General features: G+C 39.6%; 1 protein-coding gene across 1 annotated transcript in view; it reads left to right on the plus strand.

The window, feature by feature from the left end:
- The window catches only part of pcdh15b (protocadherin-related 15b), a 785155-nt gene that overhangs the window by 373075 nt on the left and 398501 nt on the right, over positions 1–13579 (plus strand). The window contains exon 16 of the mRNA XM_063072091.1: positions 2471–2564. Coding sequence (XP_062928161.1) covers positions 2471–2564 — 94 coding nt within the window. The remainder of the gene's footprint in view (positions 1–2470; positions 2565–13579) is intronic.

Consider the following 13579-nt stretch of genomic DNA (forward strand, 5'->3'; position numbering starts at 1 on the left):
AAAACAAAGAAACACCATGGAACTTGTTCAAAGAAAACATCAAACACCCAACAGTTAAAAAATAGAACAAATCACACATGCGTCAAAAAGAATAAACAGAATCCAGAAACGTGTAACATGCACCGCAGAGTCCTGCAAAAAAGAGTTCACCACGGTGAACCACCCTGATCATACCTTGCAAAATAGGATCCAAGACTCCTGCACCTTCCTCTGGCAGCATTGTGTGAGAGGGAGAGGGAGACTGGTCAAACACAAGCAGATGGCACTGAACACCTGCTCGCCTTCAGCTCTCATCCTCGTTGATTTCACTCTTGCTCAATGTTTTGATCAGCGAGAAGTATCGGAGCCGATCATGGATTCGTGCTCTGCCTTTAGACCGCACACTCCGCTCTCAACCTCGCTGAATTCCCCCAGAGACACCAAAAGCGCTAGATCGCTCAGTCAGCCCTAAAGCATATCATCAAGTGTAAATTGCAGGCTCCAGTCACATGCAGTTTAGTAGAAGAAGCATATGTAAACCAAGAAAAAGTAGTTTCCTGAATTATCTGCAGGATGTTGTCATTGGTCACATTGGTCACTGGCACCTTCTTGTTTTGGAAACCCTTGACTGAGATTGTACTGCTCTCTGCTAAAACCCCAAATACTTCTTTTAAAAAGTCTTTATCTTTGGCACTGCCCTCTGTCTCATGAAGTGAAACAAATATTAATTATATTGATTTAATAAAATTTACATATAAATACAAGTAAATGTATTTTCATTAAAATACCTTAAATTTAATTATCTTTAATTAATTTAATTAATCCCTGGGGCACCACAGAGGACTGTATTGGCTTCCTTCCTGTTTACCCTGTATACGTCAGACTTTAGATACAACACTGAGTCATGTCATCTGCAGAAATTCTCTGATGACTCAGCAATAGTTGGGTGTATGTAGGGAGGACAGGAGAACTTTGTCAAATGGTGCAAGCTGAATCATCTGCAGTTCAACATCAGTAAGACAAAGGAGATGGTGAAGGACTTTAAGAAGACTAAGCCTGCACTGGTCCCTTTCACTGTTTGTGGTGAGGACCTACAAGTACCTGGGGGTGCACCTGGATGACAGACTTGAGTGGAGCACCAACACAGAGGCTGTTTACAAGAAGAGATGAGTTGCCTTTACTTCCTAAGGAAACTGAGATCCTTTGAAGTATGTAGGCCTTCCTATCACGTGTTCTAGCAGTCTGTTGTCACAAGTACAATCTTCTATACGGTGGTGTGCTGAGGCAATGGCATCAACACGGGTGATGTCAACAGGATCAATAAACTGATTAAAAAGGCTGGCTCTATTATAGGAGTCATACTGAACAAAGGACTCTCCTGAAAATCCTGGCAATTGTGGACAATGTTTTTCACCCTCTGCTTGCCACCTTGGCTGAACAGAGGAGCACTTTTAGTAATGGACCAAGACAACTGCGCTGCTCCAAGGAACGCTATATGATGTCATTCTCACCCTCGGCCATTAGGCTCAATAATGAGTCAACCTGTAGCCGGGGAAGTGATGACCCCCTCCTGTTAGACTGTTTGAGGTAACATTTTTTTATTCTTTCTTATTTCTCTTCTAATATTTGTATATCTGTGTACTCTTACCAACAGGACATACTGCTTTTGCAGAAAACCTCTAAAATAGAAATACCTCACAGCATAGCAGTAGAAATCTTAACCAGGGCATTACTAGTAGTGTTCTAATTTGTTCTGTACTTCATTTAAACATATATTTGTTTTGTGTATTTCATAGTTTAGTTATGTTTGAGCAATATTGTAAATATATTGTTTGATTAACCATTCTTTGTTCAAATAATTCATTATGGATTATATATACTAAATACCTGAATGGCATACATCATTATGCCACCACATCATATAGACGTGCCTTACTAAAAGTGAAGAACGAAGGAGACACACTATTCCTAGCTCCATGCCTTTCTTTCGATTAGTTTTATGTTTTGAAGTTACAATACGTAACAATTTGTTACTCAGTTAAATGGTAGTTTGCCTTTTTTATACCTTTTTAACTAGTTCCATGATCCTTCAGATAATGTGGGCAGCTGCTTAATTGGACCAAGATGCACTGGTCCCGATGTGTCCCAATTAACTGGAATCCGCTGTATTTCACAACGGTCGGAAATAGAGATTGAGTCAACGCATAATCAGGAACAGCAGACAGTGGTTTCACAAAAATATTATGAAGTGTGCTGAATTTGCTCCTTCTATATAGAATAATGACAATTTTTATGTGTAATATATGTTTTATCTGTGTATAATAATATCAATTTGTGTGTGATATACAGTATTACAGACTGAAATTTTTAGTGTTGCTTAAAATTACAGTAATTCATTCTAAAATCTCAATACACTTTGGCCCATTTCTAACCTCTTAAACTTCTGCAGTATGTTCATTGAAACTATTTCTTATATTCTCTTTTTCCCTAGCACTGGACTGTTAGTCTTAGAAAAATCTTTAGACAGGGAGAGTACTGATCGATACATATTGATTGTCACGGCATCGGATGGCAAACCTGATTCAGTAAGTCAATTAAGTTCTTTGATTTACATTTTCAGCCATTCTGTTATTCATACTGAAGTTATGGGCTGATAAATTAAATTGATTTGTTGTTGTGTTATGTGATTGAATTGTGATTTTTACAGAATGACAGAATCATTTCTGGATCATCTTGCATTTGAATACATGTTTAACTGGGCACTTAACAGTGGTCATTTCTGATGCATCTTCAGAATAAGGGCTGTGTCAAGCTGTTAAGGTGCATGTCTACTCTGCCTGGGAAATAGATCCATATTGTCCTGTGCAGCAAATATTTGTGACTCTTGGGCAACCATACTTTCATTGCACTGTACCAAACTAAATCTCAACTAATGTAAAGCCTATACTCTACTTCTAACTCCCCCATTACTAAACTGTTCGTCCAATAGTCTCACCACATCCTACCCCTTCTCAAATAAACTCAGACCCCAAAATGAGACATCTCTGGTTCTATCAGTGCCTCCCTCCTTTCCCTGATCCCATCTCATATTTCTGATGGAAGCTCTATTATACTTTATACTTTATTGTCGCCAAACAATTGGTACTAGAACGTACAATCATCACAGCAATATTTGATTCTGCGCTTCCCACTCCCTGGATTACAAATATTAAATATTAAAAATAAGTAAATATTAAAAATTTAAATTATAAATCATAAATAGAATATAGAAAAATGGAAAGTAAGGTAATGCAAAAAAACCGAGAGGCAGGTCTGGATATTTGGAGGGTACTGTCCAGATCCGGGTCAGGATCCGTTCAGCAGTCTTATCACAGTTGGAAAGAAGCTGTTCCCAAATCTGGCCGTACGAGTCTTCAAGCTCCTGAGCCTTCTCCCAGAGGGAAGAGGGACTAAAAGTGTGTTGGCTGGATGGGTCGTGTCCTTGATTATCCTGAGAGCACTGCTCTGACAGCATGCGGTGTAAAGTGAGTCCACGGACGGAAGATTGGTTTGTGTGATGTGCTGCGCCGTGTTCACGATCTTCTGCAGCTCCTTTTGGTCTTGGAAAGGACAACTTCCATACCAAGTTGTGATGCACCCTAGAAGAATGCTTTCTACGGTGCATCTATAAAAATTAGTGAGGGTTTTAGGGGACAGGCCAAATTTCTTTAGTTTTCTCAGGAAGTAAAGGTGCTGGTGGGCCTTCTTGGCAGTGAACTGCTTGGCTGGACCAAGTCAGGTCATTTGTGATATTGACCCTGAGGAACTTAAAGCTTTTGACCTGTTCCACTTGCGCACCACATTACAGAGTAGATCTACCAGCACCACAGCCCCTATCCATCTCTTCCATGTATAACTTTTCTGTCAATTTCACTAAGCTCTGAACCACCAGATCTCTACTCTTCCCTGACCATTTCTACAGAGTAGGCCTCTGCTCCGGACTGCATATTTCCTTTGCAGTTCTGTGGCAAGCAAACAAATATGTGCAAAGGCAATAAACACACTGGATATCCAGTCCATAGAGATTTATTCTGGTTTCTTGACATCAATATTTCGCTAAATTGTTAATTTTTAAAAATTGTTTTGATGCACTGTTTCTCTATGTTGATAGATTGTCAGATGATCACAAATGGAAGTGCTATTCAATTCTATTTCATTCTCTTGCATTCAGGCATTGACTTCCTTCTATACTGTTACTTGACAAAGCGCAGCTGAAAAAAATTAGTAAATCTATGCTTGTGGAGTATAGTCTCACTTAACGGGAGTGCAAGTTGGAAAGTTGAGGATTTAGTGTTTAATGGAGATAAAGATTAAGGATTAGCTTTATTGATTATATGCATATTGAGACATACAGTGAAAAGTGTCATTTGTGTCAAATCAAATCAGCAAGGATTGTGCTGGGTAGCCACGCTTCTGGCACCAACATAGTGTATCAACAACTCACTGACCCTAAACTGTCCATCTTTGGAATGAGGAAGCACCCGGAGGAAACCCACGCAGCGATGGAGAGAACTGTAATAGCGTTTCACTAACCACTACACTACCCGGCTCCCTCAATACTTAGTTTTAGACTGATTTTTCACATGTACTTGGGTAGGCACAATGTAACTATATTTAAGCTGCTTAGTGCAGCTCCATGAAGTAAAACACCATTATTATTTATAATAATTGAAATTCTTCTTCAACAAAGGGTTTATATATGTTAGTTTTATGAGAATTGATATATATTGAATAGAAATAGAAGTTCTCTTTGTATTGGACTGTGATTTACGACATTAGTTGTTCAAAATCTCTTCTAACTTTGCTACATTTTGATTTGGTGATTGTTGTAAATCTTGTGGCTTTGGTCATAAATATTTACATCAGAATCAGAGCAATAAAGCAAGGGCCCAGGTCCTTTGGGCTAAGGAATCCATGCTGACTACAGTGTCCATCCAATTACTCCCAATTTCCAGTGTTCAGCCCATATCCTTCCAAGCCCACCCTTCTATCCAATCGCTTCTTAAATGATACTATTATACCTATCTTAACCACTTCCTCTGGCAACTCATTCCATTTACTCAACCCTCTGCATGAAAAGGATGCCCCTCACATCCCTTTTAAATCTTTTGCCTCTCACCCTTAACAATGCAAAGATTAAAAGTATTCTAAGTTTTTTTTATAGTCGTCAAGGGATTGACTTGCCTCTGATCACCTAAACCCAATTTATGTTTCCTTCTTTTTCTTGACCGGAGCCTCAATATATCTCATCAGCCAAGGTTCCTTAAAGTTGCCAAGTTTATCCATCACCCTAACAGGAGGATGCTGCTCCTGGCCTGTTGATATCTTAAAAGCGTCGCTCTTGCGATTTACTCCTTTCCATTCATAAAGGCACATCCAATCGACCTCTGCAAGATCCTGTCTAATTCACACAAATTTAGCCCTGCTCCACTTTAGTACCCTAACCTATGTTCCTATATCCTACACTTTTCCAATACTATCTTAAAGCAAATAGAATTATAGTTTCTTATGGCAATCTGCTCCCTGACTGCCACTTCAGTTACTTACCCTGCCTCATTCCCTAAGAGGAGATCCAGTTTGGATTCTCCTGAGCAGGGCTCTTCATATATTGACTCAGGAAACTTTCCTGGACACATTTTTGCAAATTTCACCCAGTCTAGGCCTTTAATTCTTTGGGCAGTCCAATCAATACCACTGTAATTAAAACCTTGCACTAATACAATCCTATTACGTTTGCAGCTATGAGTAATCTTTCTACACACCTGCTCCTCAACATCCCACTGACTACTGCGGTGGGGGGGGAGGTCTATAATTCAATCCCACTGGAGTGACCCTCTCCTTTCTATCTCTACAACCTCATTAGAAGCTCCCCAGGAATGTTATCCCTAAGTAATGTCATTCTGTCCGCCCTTACAAAAAGACAACACCTCCCTCCTTGCTTACTCAGTCCTCTGTCACAACTGACGCATCTGTATTCTGAAATAGTAAGCTACCAATCCTGTCCTTCTCTCAGCCATGTTTCTGTTATGACTATAATGATCTTTCAAGAATCAATGGATCTGGAATGGTTGCGGAGGCATGCAAGATTGCAAATGTGACTCCGCTCTTCAAGAAGGAAGAGAGACGGAAGAAAGGAAATTATAGGCCAGTTAATCTGACCTCAGTGGCTGGGAAGATGTTGGAGTCGACAGTTAAAAATGTGGTTTCAGGGTACTTGGAAGCACATGATAAAATAGGTCATAGTCAGCATGGTTTCCTTAAAGGAAAATCTTGCCTGACAAACCTATTTGAAATTCTTGGAAGAAATAACAAGACAGAGAGACAGAGGAGAATTAATGGATGTTGTGTACTTGGATTTTCAGAAGGCCTTTGGCAAGGTGACATGCATGAGGCTGCTTAACAAGTTAAGAGTCCGTGGCATTACAGGAAATATTCTAGCATAGATAGAACATTGGCTGATTGGCAGGAGACAAAAAGTGGCAATAAAGGCAGCCTTTTCTGGTTGGCTGCCAGTGACTAGTGGTGTTCCACAGGGCTCTTTTTATGTTATATGTCAATGATTTGGATAAAGGAATTGATGGCTTTGTGCCAAGTTTGCAGATAATACAAAGATAAGTGGAGGGGCAGGTAGTTTTTAGGAAGCAGAGAGGCTACATAAGGACTTAGACAGATTAGGAGAATGGGCAAAGAATTGGCAGATGGAATACAGTGTGGGGTCGTGTATGGTCATGCACTTTAGTCAAAGAAATAAAAGCGTAGACTATTTTCTAAATGGAGCGAAAATTCAAAAATCTAAGTTGCAAAGGAAGTTGGGAGTTGTCAGGCAGGATTCTCTAAAGGTTAATTTGCAGGTTGACTTGGTGGTTAGGAAGGCAAATGCAATGTTAGCATTCATTTCTAGAGGACTAGAGTACAAAAGCAAGGGAGTAATGTTGAGGCTTTATAAGGCACTGGTGAGACCTCACTTGGAGTATTGTGAGCAGTTTTGGGCCTCTTATCTTAGAAAGGATGAGCTTGCATTGCAGAGGGTTCAAAGGACATTCACAAAATTGATTCCAGGATTGAAAGGCATATCAGATGAGTAGCATTTGATGGCTTTGGGCCTGTGCTCACTGGAATTTAGAAGAATGAAGTGGGATTTCTTTTAAGACTATCGAATATTGAAAAACCTTGATGGAATTGATGTGGAGAGGGTATTTCCTGTGGTGAGGGAATCTAAGACCAGAGGACACAGCATGAGAACAGAGGGACATCGACTTGGAATGGAAATGAGGAGGGATTTCTTTAGCCAGGAAGTGGTGAATCTGTGGAATTAATTGCCACAGATGCCTTTGGAGGCCAAGTCATTGAGTATATTTAAGGCAGAGGTTGATTAATTCTTAATTAGTCAGGACATGAAGGGATACGGAGAGAACGCAGCAGATTGGGGCTGAGAGGGAAATGGATCAGCCATGATGAAATGGCAGAGCAGACTCAATGGGCCAAATGGCCTAATTCCGCTGCTGTATCTTATGGAATTATATCTCAGTCCTTAGAGCCAATACACACATTAAGTTTGTCTGCCTTACCTGTTAAACCTTAAGCACTGAAATAAATGCAGTTTTTTTTATCAGGTATTCCATTCCTTGCCTTTACAGTTTCCCTGCCTCTCCTGATTATTAAACCTGTTCTCACTGAGCACTGCTTTATCCATGAGTTGCTCCTGCCAATCCCAATCCCAATTCCAATCTATTTTAAATTCTCCTGTGTAGCATTGGTAAAATTACCTGCAACGATGTTGGTCCCTCAATGGTTCAAATGCAACCCATCCCTCTTGTAGAAGTCACCTCTATCCCAGAAGAGGTCCGAACGGTCCAACAGCCTGAACCCCTGCTTCCTGCACCAGCTCCTTAGCCACAGTTTTAGCTAGCCTGTCCTTCATCATGGCTTGGTATGGGAACACCAATGCCCTTGAATGGAAAAGAACTACAAAAGGTAGTGGACACACGTCCATCACAGGCAAGGCCCTCCCTACCAATGAGCAAATGTACAAGGAGCTCTATTCCAGGAAAGCAGCATCCATCATCAGGGACCCCCAAATATCCAGGCCATCATGGTTTCTTCTCACTGCTGCAATCGGGAAAGAGGTACAGGAGCTTGAAGTCCTACACCACCAGTTTCAGGGACAGTTGAACTGATTCCACAACCTATGCACTCACATTTAAGGTCTCTAAAACTCATGTTCTCTATATGTATTGTTTTTTTTTCTTCCTGTTTTGTATTTGCATAGTTTGTTGTCTTTTGCACACTGGTCGTTTGCATTTTTTTATTAATTTTATTGTGTTTCTTTCTATTTAAGTGAATGCCCGCAATAAAACAAATGTAAGGGTAGTATATGGTGCCATATATGCATGTTGCTAATAAATTTACTTTGAACTTTGAACTCGCCTCACTATCATGTGATACTGAGAGAAACCTAGAGATCAGTATCTTCAAGGTCCTATTTCTCAATTTCTTACCAAACTCCCTGTACTTATTCTATAGTACCTCATCCTTTGTTCTATATCATTTGTACCAAATGTCCAACAACCTCTGCTTACCCTGAAGTATTTTCTGCAGCTACTCTGAGACATCTTTAACCCTGGCACCCAGGAGCCAACACACCATCCTGACATCTCTTCTGCAGCCACAGAACCTCCTGCCTCACCCCCTCACTATTGATTGTCCTAACTCTATCGCCCTGCCTGACTGCACCCTTTCCCTCTGAGCCTCAGAGATAGTTGCAGTACTAGAGACCTAAGAACTGCTGGCCCATGAACATTACAGACACCAGCAATTTTACAGAATAGGTCAGTTTAGTTGGTTGAAAAGATTTAGCAGGATTGAATACACTTAACCTCATTTATAGCATCAGTGTCTCTGAGTCAGAAGGTTGTGGGTTCAAGTTCCACTGCAGACCCTTGAACAGATAGACAATCAAAACTGATGTTTTTTATGCAGTAAACTGGGAATGCAGTGCTTGTCTTTTTGGATGATACCCATCTGCTCTCACATTTGGGCATGCTAATAATCAGAAACCTGGAGAGGTTTTCTAATTACAGGGCCAACATTTATCTTTCAAACATCTCCTCAAGAGCGGCATATCTGGTTGTTTATGTTTGCAGGAATAAGTTGTGTGCAAAGAAACTGCTGTGTTTCCTATGTTACATGATAACTGCATTCTCTAATTAGCTGCAAAACATGTTTGGAAGTCACAAAAAGCATCATAAAAATGGGAGCTATTATTTTCTTTATGAAATGATGTCCTAATATATTTCTATAGTATCAAAGGGAGCCATTTGCTTCATTTGAACAGCTGGAGTTTATTGTAAGGAGTTAAGGGTGGGGGACAGATACAAACATATAAATGCCAAGAATTAAACCAAATGTTCTATAATTTCTTTGTTAATCAACTAACTTTAATTTTTCAACTAATTTTTCTGAAACTTTTTGATGTCAATTATATTCCCTCTTTGTTAGTCGAAGACCAAAGTTCACAGTTCAAAGTAAATTTATTATTTAAGTATATACATATACGTCACCACGTACTTCTTAGGATTTATTTTCTTGCAGGCATTTACGGGAAAATAAAGAAATACAAAAGAATTTATGAAAAACTATAGTTAACAAAGACTGACAAATATCCAATAAGCAAAAGAGGACAAATTGTAAGCATAGGGTATTTACATTCTGACCCCTCGCATCTGATCTCTATATTGTCCTAAGCTAATTTACATATTTGAGCCAGTTGATAGCCTGTAAGTAAACCTTGGTGTGATCCACCCCACTATCCAGATGCTCTAATTCAGTTTACAGCCAGTTAAGTACTTTTGAAGTGCTATCACAGTTGTAAGGTAGAAAATAGTACATCTTGAATTTGTAATAGAGGGAAAAGGCATTTAAGAAAAAAAGTAAATAAATAATTCCGGGTTGTAGAGTCTTTGATTGTGAGTCAATAGGAGTATCTGAAAGTTTAATCAAAGAGAGCTTATAAAAAGATTTTCATCAACACCTGCCATTACTTGGTCGCACAGCCACACTTACTGTTTGTTGACTCAGAGGTCCTATCATCCTTGAAGCCTTGCTACTGTAGCTGCCATGCTGGAGGAAATTAGCCAGGAGAGGCAACAAGGCTGCAAGTGGCACTATCAAACGCCCTGCACTGAAGTCAAAGAACTTAGAATAATTATTAAATTCATCTGAATGGTTAAAAATACATCAAACTGTTCAAATTGATTTAACTAATTTTAAAATATTATATTAATAAACTGTAAGTAATAACTCTACTTTAAATCATTAAGATTAAATAATATAAACTGAATAAAACAATTTGCCTGGACTTACATTTTCCAATAATCGCAGGTAAGTGAATGAGGCCATATGTCATACATACTAAGACTAATGTAAGATTGGAAGCAAAGCCCATTTGGCCCAGACTCAAGACGTTTATGTTCTGACATGGCATCTGAACTTCACCTCGTTCCAAACTTCCATGCATAGGCGTAGAGATCCAGAAACAAGCTGATTTACACATTTGAGCCAGTTTTCTACATGTCCCTAAGTAAAACTTGGTGTGCTCCAGCCCATTACCCAGATGCTATAATCTGGATTACATCCAATTAAATATTTTTGAAGTGCTATCACTGTTGTAAGGCAGAAAGCAGTAGCTTCTGTGCTCGTAATGGATAAAAAGAAATTGAAGATGAAGCTGCAAACTCCAGAATACAGAGAGATTTGAAAGGACAATTTTAGGTCACGGGGTGCGGGGGGGGGAGGAGGTGGTAAGAGCTAGAAGGATTCTATTTTCAAAAGGAGCCCAAATAGCAGGCAACTTATACAATAACTGAGGTTTGAAGAACATTACTTTATTGATGTCCATTAATGTTATAAATGTTATTCGCAACTTTATTGACCATGCACTACAACAGTTTAAAGAGCCTCAATGCTGAGTGACAGCTTTGGAATAATAAGGTTAGATGGTTCATATTTGGGATAAAAATTTGTTATAGAAATCTTCAGGGTAAAAAAAACTTGGCATCTTCACTGAAATCTGATATTATCTTTAACATTTACAGCCAGGATTTCTGAGTGTTGCAATGAGCAATTGATCACCATGTCAGCTCTTTTCTGCCTGCTTCGTAGAAAAATACATCTCTTTGCAGGGCACCAACCACAGCAGTCGATTTGTCTCAGTCTGACCACCTGCACATCATAAATGCCATCCATTTAATATCCTTTCAGGAACCTTTCATTGGCAAGTAAAAGTGCAGTTCATTAATCATTGCTTACAGTTCTGTTGTAGTAGTTAAGCAAACAGACTCGTAATCTAGAGGCCTGAACTAACAACTGGGAGACACAAATTCAAGTTCCCCTGTTGCAGCTCTGGTATTAATAATTCAGAATTTATAAAAAAGTTCATAATCATTAATGACGACAACAAATCTTGTTGTAAAATCTCATCTAGTTCACTAATGCTGTTCAAGGAAGTTAAATTGATATTCTTATTCAATTTGGCTTTACATGACTCATGGTAGATGACTCCAGCCCACTAGTTAATGAGGCTGCTGTAAAGATGGTCAACAGCTTCAAGTTTCTAGGCATCCATATTCACCAGCAACCTTTCCTAGTCGCTTTATGCTATGCAATGAACAAGAAAGTATATAGCAGCATATATCTGAGAAGGTTCAATTTGTCCATAATGATTCTCTCCAACATCTACAGAGTGTACAGGAACTATCCCAACAGATGCAGCAACTGCTCTGTTCCGGACTGTGGGAACCTGCAATGAGTGGTTAAAAATTGCCCAGTCCATCACAGGCTTATCACATCATTCCATTCAGTCCACTTTCACACTGCCTTGCAGTATCATCAAGGTTGCCTGCCACCCTAGCCATTTCTTTTTCTTGCTTCTACCTTCTTGAAAGCCTGGACGACCAAACTCAAAACCAGCATTTCCCCACTGCAATCAGATTTCTGAACCAATTACCTCTTTCAAATTGACTTCCCAGTAGTGCTGCCACATTTCAGAGACTTTAATTCCGCCTCTTCTATTATTATCAGTTCAGCATTTATTTTTGTTCTCCATCAGTTTGCAGTATTATATACCATTCCATTGTTTTTGCCCTCCTCCCTGTATTTATTACCATCATGTATTCTCTTCATTCTGTAAGCTTTGTGCAAGCAAGGAATTCACTTCCCCCGATCTATATGACATAAACTAATCTGAATCTGCCTCTTACAAGTCTTGTCAAAATGCCCTCAGAATCAGAATCGGGTTTATTATCATGACATATGAAATGAAATTAGTCGTTATACGGCAGAAATACCATGCAAGACTCTACTAGAAGTTAAACAAGTAAATAGATAGTGCAAAAGAGGTGGAATTCATGAGTTTAAAGACCATTTGGTAATTAAATGGTGGAAGGGAAGAAGATGTTCCTGAAAAGTTGAGTGTACCTAGAGGTATGAGGCGAGGGCATGTCCTGGATGTTGAGGCTCCTTAATAATGAATGCTGCCTTCTTGAGGCACTGCTCTACGGCAGAGATTCCCAACTTTTTTTATGCCATAGACCCTTACTGTTAACTGAGGGGTCCATAGACACCAGGTTGGGAATCCCTCCTTTCAGTTCTACACTTTGGAGTCTCCATGCCAGTCACAATGCTGTCCGTGATACATCTGTATAAATTTGCTAGAGACTTTGGTGACTAACAAAATCTCCTCAAATCTCTACTGAAGTAGAGCCATTGGCGTGTTTTCAATCAAGATTGAATCAGTGCATTGACCCAAGATAGATCCTCCACGATGTTGATGCCCAGCAGCATAAAACTGCTCACTGTTTCCAATGCTGACCTGAGGCCTTGGTAATCCATTTAGTTGTACCATAACTATGACATTGAAAAAAAAATTAAACAAGACAGATCGCACAATATTAATGAAGTTGAACACGGAAAAGCCTGGGAAATCATAACTTGTAAAATGAAGGACTCCTCAATTATAATCCCTGGGTGGCCTTGTCTCACCAGTGGGACGGACATCCGGGTGGAAGTATCCAGTGGTGAATACTCAATTCTGACTCCAGACTGTATCAGAACTCATGGTATTTGAGTCAAGCATGGGCAGAAAGCCTCCTTATTATGTCTAACTGTTTTCCCTGCTAAACAACACTAGGGAAATGCACTAAAAGTAGCAAGGACGCAAGCAAGTGCCTAGGGATCATCAATATTCCATCAGCAAGTGCTGCACTTGGCTGAGTCTTGAAATACAAAGCACAGGCATAGAACAGGCCTGTGGCAGACATTCAGTGAACCAATGTGAGTGATAAACCTCTTTGACTCTTCCTCATCAATCTCCCCTTGGCAGATGCAACTCACACAGTCTTTGTGAAGACAGATATACATCTTCACACCAAGGACACCCTCTATTGCATTACATGCTGCTATCATGATGTTAAATAAATTAGAATCAATCTGGCAACTGAAAACTGGAAACTATCATCAGCAACAGAAATGTAAACCATGATAAATTTCAACTTTGTGTCCCAGT

This window comes from Mobula hypostoma, chromosome 19 (genome assembly GCF_963921235.1).
Source record: "Mobula hypostoma chromosome 19, sMobHyp1.1, whole genome shotgun sequence".
Taxonomy (NCBI): Eukaryota; Metazoa; Chordata; class Chondrichthyes; order Myliobatiformes; family Myliobatidae; genus Mobula; species Mobula hypostoma.